The sequence below is a fragment of the Coregonus clupeaformis genome, chromosome 9 (genome assembly GCF_020615455.1).
Source record: "Coregonus clupeaformis isolate EN_2021a chromosome 9, ASM2061545v1, whole genome shotgun sequence".
In the NCBI taxonomy this organism is placed as follows: domain Eukaryota; kingdom Metazoa; phylum Chordata; class Actinopteri; order Salmoniformes; family Salmonidae; genus Coregonus; species Coregonus clupeaformis.
This window is the reverse complement of record NC_059200.1, coordinates 25,040,953-25,065,856: the sequence shown is the minus strand read 5'-3', so window position 1 is coordinate 25,065,856 and position 24,904 is coordinate 25,040,953. Positions and strand designations below refer to the sequence as shown.

At 41.7% G+C, this 24,904-nt stretch overlaps 1 protein-coding gene across 2 annotated transcripts in view; it reads left to right on the top strand.

Annotated features, from left to right (window-relative positions):
• The first annotated feature begins 1,325 nt into the window (after window positions 1-1,325).
• The window catches only part of LOC123491562 (calcium/calmodulin-dependent protein kinase type IV-like), a 46,438-nt gene continuing 22,859 nt past the window's right edge, over window positions 1,326-24,904 (top strand). For both annotated transcript variants that reach the window (XM_045222540.1, XM_045222539.1), the window contains exon 1: window positions 1,326-2,054. In XM_045222540.1, coding sequence (XP_045078475.1) covers window positions 1,933-2,054 — 122 coding nt within the window. In that variant the 5' untranslated portion in view covers window positions 1,326-1,932. The remainder of the gene's footprint in view (window positions 2,055-24,904) is intronic.

The following is a 24,904-nucleotide window of genomic DNA, read 5'->3' as shown; positions in this document are numbered from 1 at the left end:
CCCAGTCACTACAAAGATACAGGCGTCCTTCCAAACACAGTTGCCGGAGAGAAAGGAAACCGCTCAGCAATTTCACCATGAGGCCAATGGTGACTTTAAAACAGTTACAGAGTTTAATTGCTGTGATAGGAGAAAACTGAGGATGGATTAACAACATTGTAGTTACTCTACAATACTAACCAAAATGACAGTGAAAAGAAGTAAGCCTGTACAGAGTAACAATATTCCAAAACATGCATCCTGTTTGCAGTAAGGCACTGAAGTAAAACTGCAAAAAATGTGGCAAAGAAATGAACTTAATGTCCTGAATAGAAAGTGTTATATTTGGGGCAAATCCAACACATCACTGATTACCACTCTTCATATTTGGTGGCTGCATCATGTTTTGGGTATGCATGTCATTGGCAAGGACTAGGGAGTTTTTTTTAGGATAAAAACAAACGGAATAGAGGGAAGCACAGGCAAAATCCTAGAAGAGGTTGGTTCTGCCTGCTTTCCAAAAGACAATGAGAGACATTCACCTTTCAGCAGGACAATAACCTAAAACACAAGGCCAAATAGTTGCTTACCAAGACTAAATTAAATGTTCCAAAGTGGCCTAGTTACAGTTTGGACTTAAATTGGCTTGAAAATCTATGGCAAGATTCAAAATGTTTGTCTAGCAACGATCAACAACCAACTTGAGAGGTTGAAGAATTTTAAAAATAATAATGTGCAAATATTGCACAATCCAGATGTGCAAGGATCTTAGAGACTTGCCCAGAAAGACACATTTGTAGTTGATTCCAACATGTATTGACTCAGGGGTGTAAATACTTATGTAAATTAGATATTTCTCTATTTCATTTTCCATAAATGTGCAAACATTTCTAAAAACATGTTTTCACTTTGTCATTATGGGATATTGTGTGTAGATGGGTGAGATGTTATTTTAATTTTTTTTTAACTATCTTAAATCCCGGCTGTAACAACAAAATGTGGAATAAGTCGAGGGGTATGAATACTTTCTGAAGGCACTGTACATCTTACTCGGATGTCTTGCATCTTCGACAAATATGAAAGTGTTATCATTGAACGATAAGAATGTTATTTACTGAGCATCAATTGCATTTCTGTGATTTGTCGGTATTCATTATTTAAAAAAGACAAAAAAAGACAGATTATATTATTTCCAGTTTATTGTAGGTAGCTTAGTGGTTAAGAGCGTTGTGCCAGTAACCGAAAGGTCGCTGGTTCTAATCCCCGAGCCAACTAGGTGAAAAATCTGTCGATGTGCCCTTGAGCAAGGCACTTAACCCTAATTGCTCCTGTAAGTCGCTCTGGATAAGAGCGTCTGCTAAATGACTAAAATGTAATTGTAGGGCTGGAAAATGTCTTCTTTTTTTTTTTATTCTGTGGGCCTCTCTCACAATATACAAATCTTTGTGGGAATAATTACGGCATAATTACATAGTTCAAATGGTATTTAAATGTCATAAAAATCACCACAATGATTATGGTAACAAACATGACGTGCTTGATTGTGACCTCAGGTGAAGGTAACTCAATTGTTTTTGGATGTTAAACCGGCGACAGTAAGACCCGGTGGAAACATTCTCAAACGCAGACTCCTCTCTCTGTACACTTGCCTTTCCAGTATACTCGCATTATGGTAACGAAGCGGGCTGGCGGCTGTGAATAATATGCATTTAGGATCAATTTCATTCAGTACGTTACCCAGGCCTTCAAATGGTCGTCTAACTGATATTTATGTTCTTCCAAACGTCTTCGTTTTGTGCTGCTTTGGAGAAGATAACGGTCTTGCGCAAGTCTATCACACCTTGGAAGGTATCAAAGACGCTTTTCTTCACACCACTGTAACTGAGTCAAGCCTTGAATCGCAGCAGGGGAGAGGAGCTGTCAAGATACTTGAATCCGTCTGGCTAGCTGGTGATGCGTAAAGTCACTATACCCTCGTCCAGAGCAGGGGCATCCCCAGCTCCAGACTACTGGATAGATGGATCGAAGAAGGAGACCCTGGCTGACTACTATGAGTTGGAGTCCGAATTGGGACGGTGAGCATATCTCTGTACACGGTACTGTACTCAGGGTTCTCATGTTTTGACTGCCTTGATATCGCCAGGACAGGAGTTGCATGATGATCTATGTAGTGTCTTATGGGCTGATCTAATCTATAGTTCTAAAAATGTATTGGGCTACTTATTAATCATGTGATCGAAGGACAGTAAATGGTATTGCATCTATTGTATGACCACTATTTTGTTGTTTTCAATGGAAATAACATCTACACACTGACTCATCTCTCTCTCTCTCTCTCTCTCTCTCTCTCTCTCTCTCTCTCTCTCTCTCTCTCTCTCTCTCTCACACACACACACACCAGAGAAAGAGAGTGCAATGGGTTACCACAATTTCCTGCCTATCCCCTGATGCTTTGGCTAAATGAAACTATTATTCTACAGCAACAATCTAACAGTGCATGTAATTGTCATCTAAATAATTGATTGACAAGGTTATAAAAGGTATGTAATGTTTATACAGTGCCTTCAGAAAGTATTCATACCCCATAATGTCAAAGTGGAATTATGATTTTAGACATTTGTACAAATTAATTAAAAATTAAAATCTAAAATGTCTTGAGTGAATAAGTAGTCAACCCCTTTGTTATGGCAAGCCTAAATACGTTCAGCAGTAAAAATGTGCTTAACAAGTCACATAAGTTGCATGGACTCACTCTGTGCAATAATAGTGTTTAAAATGATTTTTTAACGACTACCTCGTCTCTGTACCCCACACATACAATGATCTGTAAGGTCCCTCAGTCGAGCAGTGAATTTCAAACACAGATTTAACCACAATGATCAGGGAGGTTTTCCAATGCCTCACAAAGAAGAGCACCTATTGGTAGATTATTTTTAAAAAGCAGACATTGAATATCCCTTTGAGCATGGTGAAGTTATTAATTACACTTTGGATGGTGTATCAATACACCCAGTCACTACAAAGATACAGGCGTTCTTCCTAACTCAGTTGCCGGAGAGGAAGGAAACCGCTCAGGGATTTCACCATAAGGCCAATGGTGACAGAGTGAAAATAATGAAGCCTGTACAGAATAACAATATTCCAAAACATGCATCCTGTTTGCAATAAGGCACTAAAGTAAAACTGCAAAATATGTGGCAAAGAAATTAACTTTATGTCCTGATTACAAAGAGTTATGTTTGAGGAAAATCCAACACATCAGTAAGTACCACTCTTCATATTTTCAATCATAGTGGTGGCTGCATCATGGTATGGGTATGCTTGTCATTTGCAAGGACTAGGGAGTTTTTTAGGATAAAAAGAAACTGAAAAGAGCTAAGCACAGGCAAAATCCTAGAGGAAAACTGGGTTCAGTCTGCTTTCCAACAGACACTGCGAGACAAATTCACCTTCCAGCAGGACAATAACCTTTAAACAAATTCACCTTTTATACAGGACGAGGGAGAGCTCGGTTTGTTGTTTTGGAAAGTTTTTTAACTTTATTGAAAAGTTTCTTAGTTGCTAGCTACCTTTTGAGTTTAGATCCTGCGATGCGGTTGGCATCAGTTTCTGGGACTGCTACTATCTGTCCAGTGAATCCTGCCAACCAAGGCCGGGTCTGAGGAGTTGTTTGGCTTAGCAGCTAGCCTAGCTGCTAGCTAGCTGCCTATCAAGCTAGCAGGGTTTTGTTGAGGGCTTGAAACCAGCCCGCGATGCGGTTAGCCATTGTGGCTGGGAGTACCTTTGAGGTAGTACCGTTGAGGACAGTGGTGTGTCTCTCTATCTCTAAAATAGTTCTACAAGCAATTGTTACAAAAACAAGAAAATTGCTTCCAAGTGTTTTGTCCAAATACTGATGGAGTCAACTAATAAAAGAATGGACGACATGACCAGAGAGGTCCAGGACCTGAAGAACTGTTTGCAATTCTCCCAGGGTCAGCTCGAGTTCAAACAGGAGAACGGCAAGATGACAGCAATCTGCAAGTCATTGAGAGAGAACATCAGTTCTGTATGTGAATCCATGATAACAATGACGGAGAAATCAGATTATCTCGAGGGACAATCAAGGTGAAACAACATGGTTGTGGACGGAATTGCAGAATCTCCACATGAGACCTGGATGGAGTCTGTGGACAAAGTGAGGGAAATGATCTCTGAGAAACTGAAGATGGATCACAGGAAGATTGAGATGGAGTGCATAGCAGTGCGGTCTTTTTTTCTGTAGTGTCCTCATGTAAATAGCCTGTTTTTTGTTTTTTTGTCTTTTTCGTATATATTTCTCAATCTCACTTTCCATCCTTTAACTTAAATATACTTTCCTGCAACCCGCCTCACCCAATGTGGAACGGATTCTGTTGTTTCTTCATACATTTTTATCCAGAACCTCTGGCTGAAACTAGCCAGCTAACTAGCTACTTGCTATTAGCCACCGTTAGCGGTCTTCACCATTGTCCGTGGCCTGCACTACCTACCAGCCAAACCAAACCTGCCCATTTTTTTCTCTGTACCCAACGCACTAGAAGACCAGTACTTAAAGCCTTTAGCCGTATCCTTATTCTACTCCTCCTCTGTTCCTCTGGTGATGTAGAGGTTAACCCAGGCCCTGTAGCCCCCAGTATCACTCCTACTCCCCAGGCATTATCATTTGTTGACTTCTGTAATCGTAAAAGCCTTGGTTTCTTGCACGTTAACATCCGAAGCCTCCTCCCTAAGTTTGAGTTATTCACTGCGTTAGCACACTCCGACAACCCTGATGTTCTAGCAGTGTCTGAATCCTGGCTTAGTAAGGCCACCAAAAATTCAGAGATTTCCATCCCCAACTACAACATTTTCCGTCTCGATAGAACTGCCAAAGGGGGTGGGGTTGCAATCTACTGTAGAGATAGCCTGCAGAGCTCTATTGTACTATCCAGATCTGTGCCCAAACAGTTTGACCTTCTACTTCTAAAATTCCACCTTTCCAGAAGTAAGTCTCTCTCTGTTGCCGCTTGCTACAGACCCCCCTCAGCCCCGAGCTGTGCCCTAGACACCATATGTGAACTGATTGCCCCCCATCTATCCTCAGCGTTCGTACTGCTTGGTGACCTAAACTGGGGATATGCTTAACACCCCGTCCAACCTACAATCTAAACTAGATGCCCTCAATCTCACACAAATGATCAACGAACCTACCAGGTACAATCCTAAATCTGTAAACATGGGCACCCTCATAGATATCATCCTGACAAATTTACCCTCTAAATACACCTCTGCTGTCTTCAACCAGGATCTCAGCGATCACTGCCTTATTGCCTGCGTCCGTAATGGGTCCGCGGTCAAACGACCACCCCTCATCACTGTCAAACGCTCCCTAAAACACTTTAGTGAGCAGGCCTTTCTAATTGACCTGGCCCGGGTATCCTGGATGGATATTGACTTCATTCCGTCAGTAGAGGATGCCTGGTTGTTCTTTAAAAGTGCTTTCCTCTCAATCTTAAATAAGCATGCCCCATTCAAAAAATTCAGAACTAAGAACAGATATAGCCCCTGGTTCTCCTCAGACTTGACTGCCCTTGACCAGCACAAAAACATCCTGTGGCGTACTGCATTAGTATCGAACAGACCCCGCGATATGCAACTTTTTAGGGAAGTCAGGAACCAATATACACAATCAGTTAGGAAAGCAAACGCTAGCTTGTTCAAACATAAGTTTGCATCCTGTAGCACTAACTCCAAAAAGTTTTGGGACACTGTAAAGTCCATGGAAAATAAGAGCACCTCCTCCCAACTGCCCACTGCACTGAGGCTAGGAAACACTGTCACCACCGATAAATCTACAATAATCGAGAATTTCAACAAGCATTTTGCTACGGCTGGCCATGCTCTCCACCTGGCTACCAATACCCCGGCCACCAGCTCTGCACCCTCCGCTGCTACTTGCCCATGCCCCCCCGGCTTCTCCTTCACACAAATTCAGACAGCTAATGTTCTGAAAAATCTGGACTCCTACAAATCAGCTGGGCTAGACAATCTGGACCCTTTTTTTCTAAAATTAGCCGCCGAAATTGTCGCAGCCCCTATTACTAGCCTGTTCATCCTCTCTTTCGTAAAGTCTGAGATCCCCAGAGATTGGAAAGCTGCCGCGGTCATCCCCCTCTTCAAAGGGGGTGACACTCTAGATCCAAACTGTTATAGACCTATATCCATCCTGCCCTGCCTTTCGAAAGTATTTGAAAGCCAAGTTAACAAACAGATCACCGTACCTTCTCCGCTATGTAATCCGGTTTCCGAGCTGGTCATGGGTGCACCTCAGCCACGCTCAAGGTCCTAAACGATATTATAAACACGATCGATAAAAGACAGTACTGCGCAGCCGTCTTCATCGCTCTGGCCAAGGCTTTCGACTCTGTCAACCACCGCATTCTTATTGGCAGACTAAATAGCCTTGGTTTCTCTAATGACTGCCTCGCCTGGTTCACCAACTACTTCTCAGATAGAGTTCAATGTGTCAAATCGGAGGGCCTGTTGTCTGGACCTCTGGCCGTCTCTATGGGGGTGCCACAGGTTTCAATTCTCGGGCAGACTCTATTCTCTGTGTATATCAATGATGTCGCTCTTGCTGCTGGTGACGCTCGGATACACCTCTATGCGGACGACACCATTTTGTATACATCTGGCCCTTCATTAGACACTGTGTTAACAAACCTCCAAACGAGCTTCAACGCCATCCTTCCGTAGCCTCCAACTGCTCTTAAACACTAGTAAAACTAAATGCATGCTCTTCAACCAAACGCTGCTTGCACCTGCCCACCCGACTAGAATCACTACTCTCGGCGGGTCTGACCTAGAGTATGTGGACAACTACAAATACCTAGGTGTCTGGTTAGACTGTAAACTCTCCTTCCAGACTCACATTAAGCATCTCCAATCAAAAGTTAAATCTAGAATCGGCTTCCTATTTCGCAACAAAGCCTCCTTCACTCATGCTGCCAAACATGCCCTCGTAAAACTGACTATCCTACCGATCCTTGACTTCGGCGATGTCATTTACAAAATAGCCTCCAACACTCTACTCAGCAAATTGGATGTAGTCTATCACAGTGCCATCCGTTTTGTCACCAAAGCCCCATATACTACCCACCATTGTGACCTGTACGCTCTTGTTGGCTGGCCCTCACTACATATTCGTCGCCAAACCCACTGGCTCCAGGTCATCTATAAATCACTACCACCAGCCATACCGCTCATTCTGTGCGTGATTCCTGCAAGACAGGAATGTCAGTGTTCTGCCATGGCCAGCGAAGAGCCCGGATCTCAACCCATTGAGCACGTCTGGGACATGTTGGATCGGAGGGTGAGGGCTAGGGCCATTCCCCCCCAGAAATGTCCGGGAACTTGCAGGTGCCTTGGTGGAAGAGTGGGGTAACATCTCACAGCAAGAACTGGCAAATCTGGTGCAGTCCATGAGGAGGAGATGCACTGCAGTACTTAATGCAGCTGGTGGCCACACCAGATACTGACTGTTACTTTAGATTTTGACCCCCCCTTTGTTCAGGGACACATTATTCCATTTCTGTTAGTCACATGTCTGTGGAACTTGTTCAGTTTATGTCTCAGTTGTTGAATCTTGTTATGTTCATACAAATATTTACACGTTAAGTTTGCTGAATATAAACGCAGTTGACTGTGAGAGGACGTTTCTTTTTTTGCTGAGTTTATGTAGCCTTAGAAATAAAGTTCATGAAATCAATAACTTGCTAACATCAGATAACATTCATATATGATCAATTTCTGAGACTCACTTAGATAATTCATTTGCTTATACAGTAGTAGCAATACAGGGATATAACATCTATAGAAGAGACAGGAATGCTTATGGGGGAGGTGTTGCTGTATATATTCAGAGCCATATCCCTATAATGCTTAGAGAAGATATTATGTCAAGTGTTATTGAAGTGTTGTGGTTGCAGGTTCACTTGGCACATCTAAAGCATTTTCTTTTGGTGTGTTGCTATAGGCCACTAAGCGCTAACAGTCAGTATCTAAATAATATCTGTGAAATGCTTGATAGTGTATTTGATGTAAACAGAGAGGTCTACTTTCTTGGGGACCTGAATATTGACTGATTTTCATCAAGCTGTCCACTCAAGAGGAAGCTTCTCACAGTAACCAGTGCTTGTTATCTGGTTTAGGTTATTAATCAACCTACCAGGGTGTTTACAAACAGTACAGGAACAAGATAATCCACATGTATTGATCACATTTTTACTAATACTGTAGAACTTTGTTCTAAAGCTGTATCCGTACCCATTGGATGCAGTGGCTATATCCAGGAAAGCCAAAGTTCCAAAAGCTGGGCCTAAAATAGTGAATAAGAGATAATACAAAATATTTTGCTGTGACTCTTATGTGGATGATGTGTGGATGTTAAAAATATTTGTTCATCTGATGTAATTAATAAGGAGCATCCAGATGCTGCACTTGATGAATTTATGAAAATGCTTCTTCCAATTATTGATAAACATTGTTAAGAAACTGACTGTTAGAACTGTTAAGGCTCCATGGATTTATGAGGAATTGAAGAACAGTATGGTTGAAAGAGATGGGGCAAAAGGAGTGGCTAATAAGTCTGGCTGCACATCTGACTTACTGCAAATTGAGAAATTATGTGATTAAAGTCAATAAATAGAACAATAAACTGTATTATGAAGCCAAGATCAATGATATAAAGAATGATGGAAAAAAAACTTTGGAGTACTTTAAATTAAATTATGGTCAGAAAGACAAATTCAAACCCATCTTTCATTTACTCAGATGGCTTATTAATCACAAAACCATTTGATGTTGCCAATTATTTTAATGATTACTTCATTGGCAAAGTGGGCAAACTTAGGCAGGAAATGGCAAAAACAAACAGTGAGTCGTCGTACTCATGCATAAAAAAACAAATAATGAAAGAAAAGCATTGCTAGTTAGAATTTTGTAAAGTTGGTGTGGGAGAGGTGGAAAAATGATTGTTAATGACAAACCTCCTGGCATTGACAACTTAGATGGAAAGTTACTGAGGATGGTAGCTGACTCTATAGCCACTCCAACTGTCATATCTTTAATCTGAGCCTAGAGGAAAGTCTTTGGGAAGCCAAAGTCATTCCGCTACCCAAGAGTGGTAAAGCGGCCTTTACTGGTTCTAACAGCAGACTTGCTGCCAGCTCTTAGCAAAATGTTGGAAAAAATTGTGTTTGACCAAATACAATGCTATTTCTCTGTAAACAAATTAGCTGTCCCCTGTAGCTCAGTTGGTAGAGCATGGCACTTACAACGCCAGGGTTGTGGGTTCGTTTCCCACGGGGGGCCAGTATGAAAATGTATGCACTCACTAACTGTAAGTCGCTCTGGATAAGAGCGTCTGCTAAATGACTAAAATGTAAATGTCAATTAACAACAGACTTTCAGCATGCTTATAGAGAAGGGCACTCAACATGTACTGCACTGACACAAATGACTGATGATTGGTTGAAAGAAATTGATAATAAGAAGATTGTGGGACTGTACTGTTAGATTTCAGTGCAACCTTTGATATTATTGACCATAACCTGTTGTTGAGAAAACGTATGTGTTGTGACTTTTCAACCTCTGCCATATCGTGGATTCAGAGCTATCTATCTAATAGAACTCAGAGGGTTTTATTTAATGGAAGCTTCTCTAATGTCAAACATGTAAAGTGTGGTGTACTGCAGGGCAGCTCTCTAGGCCCTCTAATCTTTTCTATTTTTACCAATGACCTGCCACTGGCATTAAACAAAGCATGTGTGTCGATGTATGCTGATGATTCAACCATATAGGCATCAGAAACCACAGCTAATGAAGTCACTGAAACCCTTAACAAAGAGTTGCAGTCTGTTTTGGAATGGGTGGCCAGTAATAAACTGGCCCTGAACATCTCTAAAACTAAGAGCATTGTATTTGGTACAAATCATTCCCTAAGTTCTAGACCTCAGCTGAATCTGGTAATGAATGGTGTGGCTGTTGAACAAGTTGAGGAGACTAAATTACCTGGTGTTACCTTAGATTGTAAACTGTCATGGTCAAAACATATAGATTCAGTGGTTGTAAAGATGGAGAGAGGTATGTCCGTAATAAAGAGATGCTCTGCTTTTTTGACACCACACTCCAAAAAGCAAGTCCTGCAGGCTCTAGTTTTGTCTTATCTTGATTATTGTCCAGTCGTGTGCTGCAAAGAAAGACCTAGTTAAGCTGCAGCGGGCCCAGAACAGACCGGCACGTCTTGCTCTTCATTGTAATCAGAGGGCTAATATAAATATTATGCATGCAGTCTCTCTTGGCTAAGAGTTGAGGAGAGACTGACTGCGTCTCTCCTCAATATAGAGGACTTATTGCATGGAACTCCCTTCCATCTCATATTGCTCAAATTAACAGCAAACATGGTTTAAAGAAAACTGATGAAGCAACACCTCACGGCACAATGCCTCTCCCCTATTTGACCTAGATAGTTTGTGTGTATGTATTGATATGTAGGCTACGTGTGCCTTTTTAAAATTGATGTAGTTCTGTTCTTGTCTATTAATGTTCTGTATTATGTCATGTTTCATGTTTTATGTGGACCCCAGGAAGAGTAGCTCCTGCTTTCGCAACAGCTAATAGGGATCCTAATAAAATACCAAATATCAAACCTAAAACACAAGGCCAAATACACACTGGAGTTGCTTACCAAGACGACATTGAATGTTCCTGTGCCTAGTGTCAGTTTGGACTTAAATCGGCTTGACAATCGATGGAAAGACTTGCAAAAAAAAAAAACGTGTCGCACTAGTGGTGGATAAATTATATATTGACAACCAAATGTTCAGAGACACAAAGACTACTCCATGGCTATTCTAAAAGTTGTAATGGAGGAGTCAAATATTGGAGCACCTGATACTAGCAATGATAGGGATTGTAATATTAAATAATATTTATAGTAAGTATAGTATTTTATAAATGGATAAAACTATATAACAAGCAGAATAATACATCTTTATATACAAATAATTAGAACATGGATTTTTTTGGCGGGAGGTTGTTGTTTTGGCGGATGGTTGTTGTGGTTGGTCCTGTGTTCTCTCTGGCGTCCTTTCCCCCTTGCAGCAGATGTGGATGCGGGTGCGTTTGCACGCTCGGCCCATTTCTTCCGCAGTCAACCATGTGGTGTGCATTTTTGTGTTTGAAAAGGTACGGCGTTAAGTGAGTGAGAGGGGAAATGGTTGCATATCCCAGAGCCGACCGGGGGTCTATGAACAGGGGTAGTGAGAGAGAGAGCTTTCAATTTTGTGTAGATGAGGGATATACATTTTTAAATATAGTATACATCTAATCTAATTATTCATTGTCCTATCATGATGGAAAGATCCCTAACCCTATAACCTGGACACCCACCTGAGCGACCCATACACCAAAGAGAAGTTCCCATCTATTTTATGGACCTGCTGTGAATATGCAGCCTAAATAGAGAAATAAATGCGGTCAGAGACCTACTTGAGCAGCACCGCCCCCTCAAGATTCTGAGCCTGCCTGGCAGGGTTGGTCCTACAAAGCCAGAGCCCCCTGATGGGAGAGCATAATATACAAGGAAATTCTCAAAGCTGCTAATGAGAACCTTGACGACCTTTTACCTAGCCGGTGGGGATTCCGGTGGGGTATGCCCACCCAGGTAGTGGCAGTGCTGGCAACACTGGCTGCAGTAACCCATGGGGAGGGGGTCACACTCGGACAATCAGAGAGGGGGTTTATCATTGTGGCCCAGGTGGCACAAAATAATCAAAGGTCTGACCGCATGGAGATGCTTGGGAAAAATGGTTACAACAGGGGATCAGAGTGTTTGTGTCTCAGGTGAAGAGGGTGGATCTGATCTCCATCACCTAGGACTTGACATAGATTAAGTAGATTAATCAAATCTCACATTGTTGTCAATTTCTGCTCAATTTGCATGCTTTCTCAATCAGCTTTAACTGTATGTGCACTCGTAGATCAAGTTATTTCTCGAGTTGGGCTCTGGGATATAACAGCCGTTGAGTATCGGATTTTATGGTGGATTGTGGAGGAGGGGGGTTGAGTGTGTTGGAGTATGTGAGTATGTGCGTGTGTGCTGGTCTGGCATCTGTTGTGGGGGGGGTGGGGATGTTGGGGGGGGGGTATGGGATGGACCGCGGGAATTATTTGCTAGGATAATAATTGCTTGTCAATGAATTAAATGTAATACAATGGCAATCCTGGTTATATGTTAGAATCCTATGCGTGAACTGCCGACATTATTACGCATATTAATTGATAATGATGGAAAATAGGATATGCATAATAAAAAAAATAATAATAGTTATATAGATATATATATGTAGAGGTGAAAGCATTGGAAATGCTTTTGGCGGTTAACCTGCTTCTGTTTTGTGGGTGGCACTGTGTGCTGTTTTCGATGGATGGGTCCTGGCCTCTCGGGGCCTTAGGGATACGGAGGGACGTGGGGGGATGCTGATCACTGGGATGACGGCTCAACTTGGGATGGGGAGGGGCTTTAGCGGGGGAATTAGTGGAGAACAATTGAAGGGTTACTCCGTAGCAATGCAAATATCACGGTACAGCTATATGGACACTCAATCATTACGCTATTTTTATTGGTAAATTTACAAACATATATAATGATAAATAGACTTGAAACTTGTATCTCATTATGGTGTATGGTGAAATAAGTATAGCCAGTTATAATTGTAATGGCTTAGCTGATAATAACAAAAGAGAACAATATTTACATGGCTCAAAGAGAAGGAATATAATATCTATTGTATACAGGAAACTCATTCAACAATTCGAGATGAAGTAGCGTGGAAAAAAGAATGGGGGGGGGAAATATACTTCTCCCATGGGCAAAGAAATTCAAAAGGGGTGATGATATTAATTAATAGTAATTTCGATCCGAATGTGCAAATTGTCCAAATAGATACGCAAGGTAGATGGATTATTTTAAATATGGTATTGGACCATAAACAGATATGGCTCATTAACCTTTACGGACCAAATAATGATGATCCACAATTCTTTGACAATATATATAATAAATTATCAAGCCTGCAAGCAACTCAAGACAATATTATTATGGTGGGGGATTATAATACTGTTTTAAATAGCTCAATGGACCGAAAAGGAAATCACACCACAAACAATCACCCACATGCTCTTAAGGAAATTGTGAATGTCATGGATACATTAGAACTAGTAGATATATGGAGGCTTAAATATGCTGATCTAGTGAGATATACATGGCGGAGACTGAATCAAGCTAGTCGTCTTGACTTCTTTCTTATCTCATTCTCGTTGGCACCAAAAGTAAAAAAAGTGTTGATAGGGGACAGAATGCGGTCGGACCATCATATAATAGGCATATACATTACTCTGACTGAATTTCCACGTGGGCGAGGATATTGGAAATTTAATCAAAGCCTATTAGATGATAATTTATTTATAATTAGAACAAAGGAATTTATAACTGACTTTTTCCAACATAACATAGGTACAGCGAATCCCCTCATTGTATGGGACACCTTTAAATGTGCCTTTAGAGGCCATGCAATTCAGTACTCATCTCGAAAACAAAAGCAATTTAGGTCAAAAGAGTTTATACTAAGAAAGGAAATAGAAAGTCTAACAGAACAGATAGATGGCAATAAAAACTGTAACATAGAGGCTCAGAATAAATTAGAGGAAAAACAAAAAGAAATGGAAAAACTTATTCAAGAAAGATCAAGTGTAATATATTATAAAAATAAAGCAAACTGGATGGAATATGGGGAAAAATGCACAAAATTCTTTTTTAATCTTCAACATAGGAATGCTACCAAAAAGAACTTAATGAAACTGGTTACAATTGACGGAGTCACCCATAATTCACCTAATGATATTTTGAAGGAAGAAACAAAGTATTTTAAGCATATGTTTTCTTTTCAGTCGCCTCCATCTCCTCTAACTGAAGCTAATTGTAGAGATTTTTTTCCTATTGATAATGTCAAATTAACAGCCATGTGAGACTCATGTGAAGGTGAAATTACAGAGGAGGAACTTCTGGATGCAATTAAAGACTTTAAGTCCGGGAAATTAAAGACTTTAAGTCCGGGAAATTACAGAGGAGGAACTTCTGGATGCAATTAAAGACTTTAAGTCCGGGAAAACTCCAGGGTTGGATGGCATACCAATCGAGGTATACCAAACCTTTTTTGATATACTAAGAGGACCGTTATTAGCATGTTTTAACCACTCCTATGTAAATGGTAGATTATCTGACACTCAAGAAGAAGGTCTGATCTCATTATTACTGAAACAGGATACAAGTGGAAAATATAAAGATCCAGTCCATTTACAAAATTGGAGGCCCCTTACACTTCAGTGTTGTGATGCAAAAATCCTAGCAAAATGTATAGCGCATAGAATTAAAAAGGTATTGTCGGATATTATTCATTCTAATCAGACAGGTTTTTTACATGGAAGATACATTGGAGATAATATAAGGCAAGTATTGGAAACAATAGAACACTATGGAAAATATGGGAAACCAGGCCTGCTATTCATAGCAGACTTCGAAAAAGGCATTTGATAAAGTTCGACTGGAATTTATATATAAATGCCTGGAGCATTTCAATTTTGGAGAATCTCTTATAAAATGGGTCAAAATCATGTATAGTAACCCTAGGTGTAAAATAGTAAATAATGGCTATTTCTCAGAAAGTTTCAAACTGTCAAGAGGAGTGAAACAAGGTTGTCCACTATCGGCATATCTATTTATTGTGGCCATCGAGATGTTAGCTATTAAAATCAGATCCAATAATAATATCAGAGGATTAGAAATACAGGGCTTAAAAACAAAGGTGTCATTGTACGCAGATGATTCATGTTTTCTTTTAGATCCACAACTAGAATCCCTCCACAGCCTCATAGAGGATCTAGATACATTTTCTAACCTCTCTGGATTAAAACCAAATTATGACAAATGTACTATATTACGTATTGGATCACTAAAAATACAATTTTTACATTACCATGTAGTTTACCAATAAAATGGTCTGATGGTGATGTGGATATACTCGGAATACATATCCCAAAGGAAATAAATGATCTCACTTCAATAAATTTTAATAGAAAGTTAGCAAAAATAGATAAGATCTTACTACCATGGAAAGGAAAATACCTGTCAATTTGTGGAAAAATCACCCTGATTAACTCTTTAGTATTATCCCAGTTTACCTATTTGCTTATGGTCTTGCCTACGCCTAGCAAACAGTTTTTTAAATTATATGAGAAAAAAATATTCAATTTTATTTGGACGGCAAGCCAGACAAAATTAAAAGAGCATATTTATATAATGAATATGAATTCGGAGGACAGAAATTATTAAATATTAAAGCATTAGACCTATCACTAAAATCTTCAGTCATCCAAAAGTTATACTTAAATCCGAACTGGTTCTCAAGCAAATTAGTAAGATTGTCTCACCCACTGTTCAAGAAAGGCCTTTTTCCCTTTATTCAGATTACAACCTCTCACTTTCAGTTATTTGAAAAGGAAATAATCTCCCAAATGTCACTATTTCTAAAACAAGCCATAGAAAGTTGGTTGCAATTTCAATTTAATCCTCCAGAAACGACAGAACAAATAATGCAACAAATATTGTGGTTAAATTCAAATATACTAATTGACAAAAAACCTTTATTTTTTGACAGAATGTTTAAAAAAAGGTATAATCTTCGTAAATGATATCATCGGTAGGACTGGTGGAGTTATGTCGCACATGCAGCTAACAAAAACATATGGAAATGTCTGCTCTACCCAAAATTACAACCAAATAATTGCAGCCTTACCGCAAAAGTGGAAGAGGAAAGTTGAAGGGGGAGAAAGTAAGGAACTTGTCTGTCGGCCTTGCATTAAAGAACATAATTGGTTAAGGAAAACTGTGATAAATAAAAAAGTATATCAGTTTCACTTAAGGACCAAAGGATTGACAGCAGTCCCATATAGATTGCAAAATAGTTGGGAAGAGATCTTTGACGTACCGATCCCATGGCATAGTGTTTATGAACTGACACGCAAAAGCGACACCGGATTCAAAAATTAGAATCTTTCAATTTAAATTATTATATAAAATTCTTGCTACCAATAGAATGTTATTTATATGGGGGATACAATCTTCCCAGCTCTGCAGATTTTGCTGTGAAGAGATAGAATCATTAGATCATTTGTTTTGGTTCTGTCCATTTGTAGCTTGTTTTTGGACACAGGTCCAGGAATGGCTAAAGGATTGCAATATTTACCTGGAACTAACCTTGCAGATAGCATTACTGGGTGATCTGAAAAGTCATAGTCAATCAATCAATAATATAATAATACTTTTTTCAAAAATGTTTATTTTTAATTCACAATCTGTAGAAGCAATGAGAATAGAAAGGTTCAGAACTTTTGTAAAACATCACAGTATGGTTGAAATATATATGGCAAATAGAAATCCTATATGGATGGTGTTAAGAGATAGATGGGAGGTATTGAATAGAGTTGAAGGATGGGACTAATAACAAATAACAACAAATAATAACAAAGATAGCTAATAATGTAAGCATACTGTGTCCATAATAAGTATATAGGTTGTATGTTGGGAGCTTTTGGGAAAGAGCACAGTTAGAAAGATATGGCATTTAGAAGCAAACCGGATGGACATCATGAAAATGATCGGAGAGGTTGAGAGTAGAAGAAGTTTAGGAGCAAAAAAAAAAAAAAATATATATATATATATATATATATATATATATAGATAGATATAGAATTATTGTAAAATTAACTCTGTCTATAAGGTGTAGATAGTAAGTATAGACCGGAAGTAGAGGCCTGGGCGTTGTTGTTCACTAATTTACTCCAAGTAGGGAAAGGATGGTGGGGTTGAAAAGTAATAAAGGGGAATATATATATAAAAAATAAAAAAAACATGGGGGATTGGAAGTGATGCAGACAATTACATTGATAGAAGATACAATCTATCTGCAATATTAAGCTGATCCATCCCCCCGAAAAAAAAAAAAAAAAAAAAAAGACTTGCAAATGGCTGTCTAGCAATGATCAACAACCGACAGAGCTTGAATATTTTTTTAAAGAATAATGTGCAAATATTGTACAATTCAGGTGTGTAAAGCGCTTAGAGATTTACCCAGAAAGACACACAGCTGTAATCAATGCCAAAGGTGATTCTAACACGTATTGACTCAGGGGGTTGAATAATTACGTAATCAAGATACACTACCGTTCAAAGGTTTGGGGTCACTTAGAAATGTCCTTGTTTTCAAAATAAAATAAAAAAATGTGTCCATTAAAATAACATCAAATTGATCAGAAATACAGTGTAGACATTGTTAATGTTGTAAATGGCTATTGTAGCTGGAAGCGGCTGATTTTTAATGGAATATCTACATAGGCGTACAGAGGCCCATTATCAGCAACCATCAGTCCTGTGTTCCAATGGCACGTTGTGTTTGCTAATCCAAGTTTATCATTTTAAAAGGCTAATTGATCATTAGAAAACCATTTTGCAATTATGTTAGCACAGCTGAAAACTGTTGTGCTGATTAAAGAAGCAATAAAAGTGGCCTTCTTGAGACTAGTTGAGTATCTGGAGCATCAGCAATTGTGGGTTCGATTACAGGCTCAAAATGGCCAGAAACAAATAACTTTCTTCTGAAACTCGTCAGTCTATTCTTGTTCTGAGAAATGAAGGCTATTCCATGCGAGAAATTGCCAAGAAACTGAAGATCTCGTACAACGCCGTGTACTACTCCCTTCACAGAACAGCGCAAACTGGCTCTAACCAGAATAGAAAGAGGAGTGGGAGGCCCCGGTGCACAACTGAGCAAGAGGACAAATACATTAGAGTGTCTAGTTTGAGAAACAGGTCCTCAACTGGCAGCTTCATTAAATAGTAACCGCAAAACACCAGTCTCAACGTCAACAGTGAAGAGGCGACTCCGGGATGCTGACCTTCTAGGCAGAGTTGCAAAGAAAAAGCCATATCTCAGACTGCCCATCTTAATCTTTTATTTTTATTGGCCAGTCTGAGATATGGCTTTTTCTTTGCAACTCTGCCTAGAAGGTCAGCATCCCGGAGTTGCCTCTTCACTGTTGATGTTGAGACTGGTGTTTTGCGGGTACTATTTAATGTATTGTCCTCATTTGAGATACTCTGTGGATTTCATAAGAGCAATGTTGATGTCACCTACTACCGAAACTGTCTCTAGGCAATGACACTGTGAGACACCAGCAGCAACACATGTTTACGATCTCATAGCAGATTATAACAGATTGATTTTGGTGCATGTGTTATTTTTATTTGTTTTTGTTTAGCTCTAAACCTCTGAGGGAGGGTGAGATATAGAAACATACAATAGGGCAGGCTGTGTTTCAATGAAGTACATTCAATATTATCATACAGTATCGTAAAATCCACAAATTATATTTTAATCATATTAAAATGACATGTGAATATGAGGTGTACTGCATGAGGTTTTGGCCTACAGGCTAAAGTATTAAAGGTGCAGTATTGATCATTCACCTGCACTGCTTTATACGTCTCTGTCTCTGCTGCAGGATCTATAAGAGCCCCACTCCGTATTCATAATGAATTGCATTATACAAGGCAGTCTGATAGCATCGGGACAACAGCTGCGCTTAAGGATCTGCCACTGAGCCCTAATCAGGGATATGGAATGGAGAGAGAGGGAATCTAATGCATAGGATCATTAGAGCCATCTACAGAATACCCATATGGAGCTGCTGCTGCTTCCCATGCTGTTGAAATGGGATGAAGCAGTCTGCTGTCTGTTGTGAGCAGAGAGATGGTGCCCTGTGGAGTTTGAATTAATTCAAGTTGGTAATTAATTTAGGTGACAGGAAATATTTTAACAAGCCTGATGCAATGGTAAATTTAAGCACTTGTGGTAGTGTCACTTTTTTTTGTTGTTGCTATTTTCACAAGCAGAATTATCACCACAGTTGCTGGCAGCGCGGAATGGCTGGGTTTTGATGAATAAACAAGTTATGGGTGTGTCGAGGCTTGGCCCCTCACTGGCCAATCAGAACGTGCTCCATGGCTAAATATGTGGTTGCTTCAAGTTGTGTATTTACAGTCTTTTATGTATTGCCTTGGAATCAACTCCATTTCCAATGTTAGTCCTTTATAGTTTGTTAAACAGCTTACATAAACAAAATAACAAAATGTAGACATATCCCATCTTTGCTAAATATGTTAATTTGAATATGTTTGCAGTCCACATTGTTCTAAGTAATTGCATGGCCTTCAACATGGAAATAGATGTATAGCATTCGCACTGATATAGGGGCTAGGCCTACTGTAAATTGCATTATGGCAGGGGAAAGGACATGCCAAATGTTGTCAATAAGCAAGATTAAATACATTATTGATAAGGCCTAAAAAGAGAGCAAATAATTTGAATCAAATTCTAAACAAAACAACAACTTGTTTTAAATAGCCTATGTCTAAATACACTTACAGGCACCATCATTTCTTCCTGTGTGTGAGAGTGTGATTTGAAGGAGTCAGGCGCAGGAGGGTAAATCACAGAATACAGAGTTTATTCCATAGTACACGTTTACGCTAGATAGCGTCAACAGTCCAGTGCGCAAAACAGGCGCACTGGAACAAATACAGGCACACAGGGAAAATATACCCCGGCAATAAAAGTACAGGTAGCTCCACCGAGCTACACTCATCTCACATGCAACAATCACCCACAAGGACAAGGGGGCAGAAGGAACACGTAAACACATACTAATGAGGGGAATATGAACCAGGTGTGTGTAATTGACAAGACAAGACAAATGGAATGATGAGATATGGAGCGGCAGTGGCTAGAAGGCCGGTGACGGCGAACGCCGAAGCCTGCCCGAACAAGGAGAGGAGGCAGCTTCGGAGGAAGTCATGACAGTACCCCCCCTTGACGCGCAGATCCAGCAGCGCGCCGACCCCAGCCTCGGAGACAGCCAGGAGGATGCGGAGCAGGGCGAGCCGGATGGCGACGGTGGAAATCCCGCAACAGGGAGGGATCGAGGATATCCCTCACCGGGACCCAGCACCGTTCCACCGGACCGTACCCCTCCCACTCCACGAGGTACTGAAGGCCCCCCACCCGACGCCTCGAATCCAGGATGGAACGGACGGAGTACGCCGGGGCCCCCTCAATGTCCAGAGGAGACGGAGGGACCTCCCGCACCTCAGACTCCTGGAGCGGACCAGCCACCACCGGCCTGAGGAGAGACACATGAAACGAGGGGTTAATACGGTAATCATGGGGGAGTAATAACCTATAGGTAACCTCATTGATTCTCCTCAGGACTTTGAATGGCCCCACAAACTACGGGCTCAGCTTCCGGCAGGGCAGGCGGAGGGGCAGATTCCGGGTCGAGAGCCAGACCCGATCACCCGGTACGAAGACTGGGGCCTCACTGCGGTGGCGGTCAGCGTTGGCCTTCTGACGATGCACGGCGCGTTGAAGGTGGACGTGGGCAGCGTCCCACGTCTCCTCCGCGCGCCGAAACCAGTCATCCACCGCAGGAGCCTCGGTCTGGCTCTGGTGCTACGGTGCCAGAACCAGTTGGTCTAAAAGACATTGGAATGGCGTTAGGTTAGTGGAGGAGTGACGGAGAGAGTTCTGGGCATATTCGGCCCATGGCAAGAACACAGACCACTCCCCAGGCCTGTCCTGGCTGTAGGACTGCAGGAACCTACCCACATCCTGATTTACCCATTCCACCTGCCCATTAGACTCGGGGTGGAAACCAGAGGTCAGGCTGACTGAGACCCCCAGACGTTCCATGAACGCCTTCCAGACCTTGAATGTGAACTGGGGACCCCGGTCAGACACTATATCCTCTGGTACCCCGTAGTGCCGGAAGACGTGTGTAAACAGGGCCTCCGCAGTTTGCAGGGCCGTGGGGAGACCGGGCAGAGGAAGGAGGCGGCAGGCCTTGGAAAAGCGGTCCACAACGACCAGGATGGTGGTGTTACCTTGGGAGAGGGGAAGATCAGTCAGGAAATCAACACTCAGGTGAGACCATGGTCTTTGTGGAACTGGTAAAGGTTGTAACTTACCCGCTGGGAGGTGCCTAGGTGGCTTACTCTGGGCGCACACCGAGCAGGAGGAGACACCCTCACGTCCTTAGCCAAGGTAGGCCACCAGTACTTTCCGGTCAGGCAGCGCACTGTACAACCGATACCTGGGTGACCAGAGGAGGGTGACGTGTGTGCCCAGTAGATCAGACGGTCACGGATAAGAGCAGGCACGTACTGCAGCCCATATTACCGGCGCCACAATGCAGGAGGCCGGGAGTATGGGGGTGTTGTCTCTGGGCCTCTCCTCTGTGTCATACAGCTGTGACAATGAGTCTGCCTTCACGTTCTTCGTACCCGGGATGTATGATAGTGTGAAATCAAACCGGGTGAAGAATAGGGCCTACCTGGCCTGGCGCGGATTCAGCCTCCTCGCTGCCTGGATGTACTCCAGGTTACGGTTGTCCGTCCAGACGAGGAAAGGGTGTTTCGCCCCTTCGAGCCAATGCCTCCACATGGTCAGGGCTCGGCCACAGCCAACAGCTCCCGATCACCAACGTCATAGTTCTGCTCCGCCGGGCTGAGCTTCTTAGAGAAGACGGCACAGGGGCGGAGCTTGGGTGGCGTGCCCGAGCGTTGAGATAGGACAGCGCCTATCCCTACCTCGGACACATCCACCTCCACTACGAACGGTAGTGATGGATCGGGGTGGGCCAGTACCGGAGCTGAGGTGAACAGACCCCTCAGGTTACTGAAGGCCCTGTCAGCCTCAGCAGACCAGCGGAGCCGGGACGGCCCACCCTTCAACAGAGATGTAATGGGAGCTGCGACCTTGCCAAAGCCCCGGATAAACCTCCGATAGTAGTTGGCGAAGCCAAGACAGCGCTGCACCTCCTTAACCGTGGTTGGAGTCAGCCAATTACGCACTGCTGAAATGCGATCTCCCTCCATCTCCACACCTGAGGTGGTAATGCGGTATCCGAGGAAGGAGACGGACTGCTGGAAAAACAGACACTTCTCTGCCTTGGCATAAAGGTCATTTTCCAACAGTCGGGCCAGCACTTTGCGAACCAGGGACACATGCTCGGCGCGCGTAGTGGAATACACCAGAATGTCATCGATGTAGACCACTACACCGCGACCAAGCATGTCCCAAAACACCTCGTTCACAAAGGACTGGAAGACGGATGGAGCATTCATCAAACCGTAGGGCATCACCAGGTATTCATAATGCCCCGTGGTTGTGCTGAATGCTGTCTTCCACTCATCTCCCTCTCGGATACGCACCAGGTTGTACGCACTCCGGAGATCTAATTTGGTGAAGAAGCGCGCCCCATGCATTGACTCGATCACTGAAGGAATGAGGGGGAGAGGATAACTTAATCGTATCGTCTCCTTGTTCAGTGATCGATAATCAATGCAAGGGCGCAGACCGCCGTCTTTCTCCTTTTTAAAAAATAAACTTGAGGAGGCGGGCGAAGTGGAGGGACGTATAAACCCCTGGCCCAGGGACTCAGAGACGTATGTTTCCATAGCCTCCGTTTCAGCCTGTGACAGGGGATACACATGACTACTGGGAGGCACAGCATCTACCCGGAGGTTTATCGTGCAATCCTTCGCCCGATGAGGTGGTAACTTAGTCGCCTGCATTTTGGAAAACGCGTGCGCCAAATCGAGGTAGTCGGGGGGAATGCGCACGTTGGAGGTACTGTCTGGAGTTTCCACTGTGGTTGCACCAACGGAAACACCTAGACACCTACCCTGACACTCTCGCGACCACCCCGTGAAAACCCACTGCGGCCATGAGAATGTGGGGTTGTGGAGTGCTAACCAAGGCATACCTAATACCACAGGGACAGTGAATAATTCTAATAAGTTTGGTTTTAATAAAATTTTACGAAAAACAAGCAATCTGTTCGTTTTTTCAACAACAATAAATACATGTAAAATGTTATGATATCATAAAAAAAGCAGAAAAAAAGACATGCATTGCTGTTGAACCAGCCTTCGTTATAGTAGGCTTATAGGGGAAGGGTAGCCTACAGAGGGCTTGGGTTTACAAAATATGAAACGAAAACAAACAATTGTTACAGGAAAATCACTTCTAAATACCAGGTTCACTGGTATTCACCGAGGTTCTCATCTCTCCTTTCATGATGGCATGGACACATATAGGGGGTTTTAAGCAGCTCCAAAGCATTGCTAAAATAATGTAGGCCTGCCTACAATACATACAGTAGATAAAAAGGGAATGTCAGCTCATTGTTTTGTTTCTCAAACTTGATATTTTAATAAAGCTTTGGTGATTAAGATTTATTTCCAAGTGGTCTCACAAGCATACACTTTATTGACGGTCTTGACTAGCCTACTTAATAACATTGGGCAGGACAAAAAGAAAATAGACTTCATTGACTAAATATGTGGTTGCTTCAAGTTGTGTATTTGGGCTCCCGAGTGGCGCAGCGGTCTAAGGCACTGCATCTCAGTTCATTTCAGTGCTAGAGGCATCAGTACAGTCCCTGGTTTAATTCCAGGCTGTATCCCAATCGGGCCGTGATTGGCAGTCCCATAGAGCTGCGCACAATTGGCCCAGCGGCGTCTGGGGTAGGGACATCATTGTAAATAAGAATTTGTTCTTAAGGATCGGACCCTTTTTTTCAATTTTCGCCTAAAATGACATACCCAAATCTAACTGCCTGTAGCTCAGGACCTGAAGCAAGGATATGCATATTCTTGATACCATTTGAAAGGAAACACTTTGAAGTTTGTGGAAATATGAAATTAATGTAGGAGAATATAACACATTAGATCTGGTAAAAGATAATACAAACAAAAAAACATGTGTTTTCTATATATATATTTTTTTGTTCCATCATCTTTGAAATGCAAGAGAAAGGCCACAATATAATATTGCAGTTTTTGGCGCAGTTTAGATTTTGGCCACTAGATGGCAGCAGTGTGTGTGCAAAGTTTCAGATTGATCCAGTGACGTATTGCAATACTGGACTAAGTCTGCCCAAATGTGCCAAATTTGTCAATTGATACATTTTTTTTCAAGTACATAACTATAGAGAACATACAAAAATCATATGGTAATACAAAATGTAAGGTTGAACACTCCCAGGAATGTCATACATGATGGTTCATTAGCTTAAATACTAACTTTCACACATCAAGATGGCCGGGCGGGGTGGGTGTGGAGCCAGAGACAGCAGGGGTTCAAACTGTAGAATCCAGTTCCTACATTTGAATATAAAAATAGATTTTATCAAACAAAACTATGCTACATTTTATCTCTGGGACCCTTAGGATGACAAATCAGAGCAAGAATACTGAATGTACGTACATTATTTACCTTCAGAGGTGAATGTATCAAACCAGTTGCCGTGATAAGTTTTTTGTTTTTGTGCACTCTCCTCAAACAATAGTATCACTCCCTCCAGGAAATACACGACGCCGCTGTTCTGGTTACTGATGGATTTATTCTTCTACTAAATTCTCCACCGTCATCAATCCACCGTCGAACTGTTTAAATACATTTCAACACATGCACAAAAAACAAGTTGGCGTTCACGTTACAGAAACCTTGCACGTAAATATGCGCGACAAATAATTAACATAATGAACATACCTCGCTGTCTGCACACAACTGAGAGGGAAATGGGTCCACTTAGAAACAAGAATACTTGTAAATAAACACGTCGTTAATTTAACTTATCTTTCAGAGTACTAAACTTTACCACCGCTACTTTACCGCGATGTCTGGAA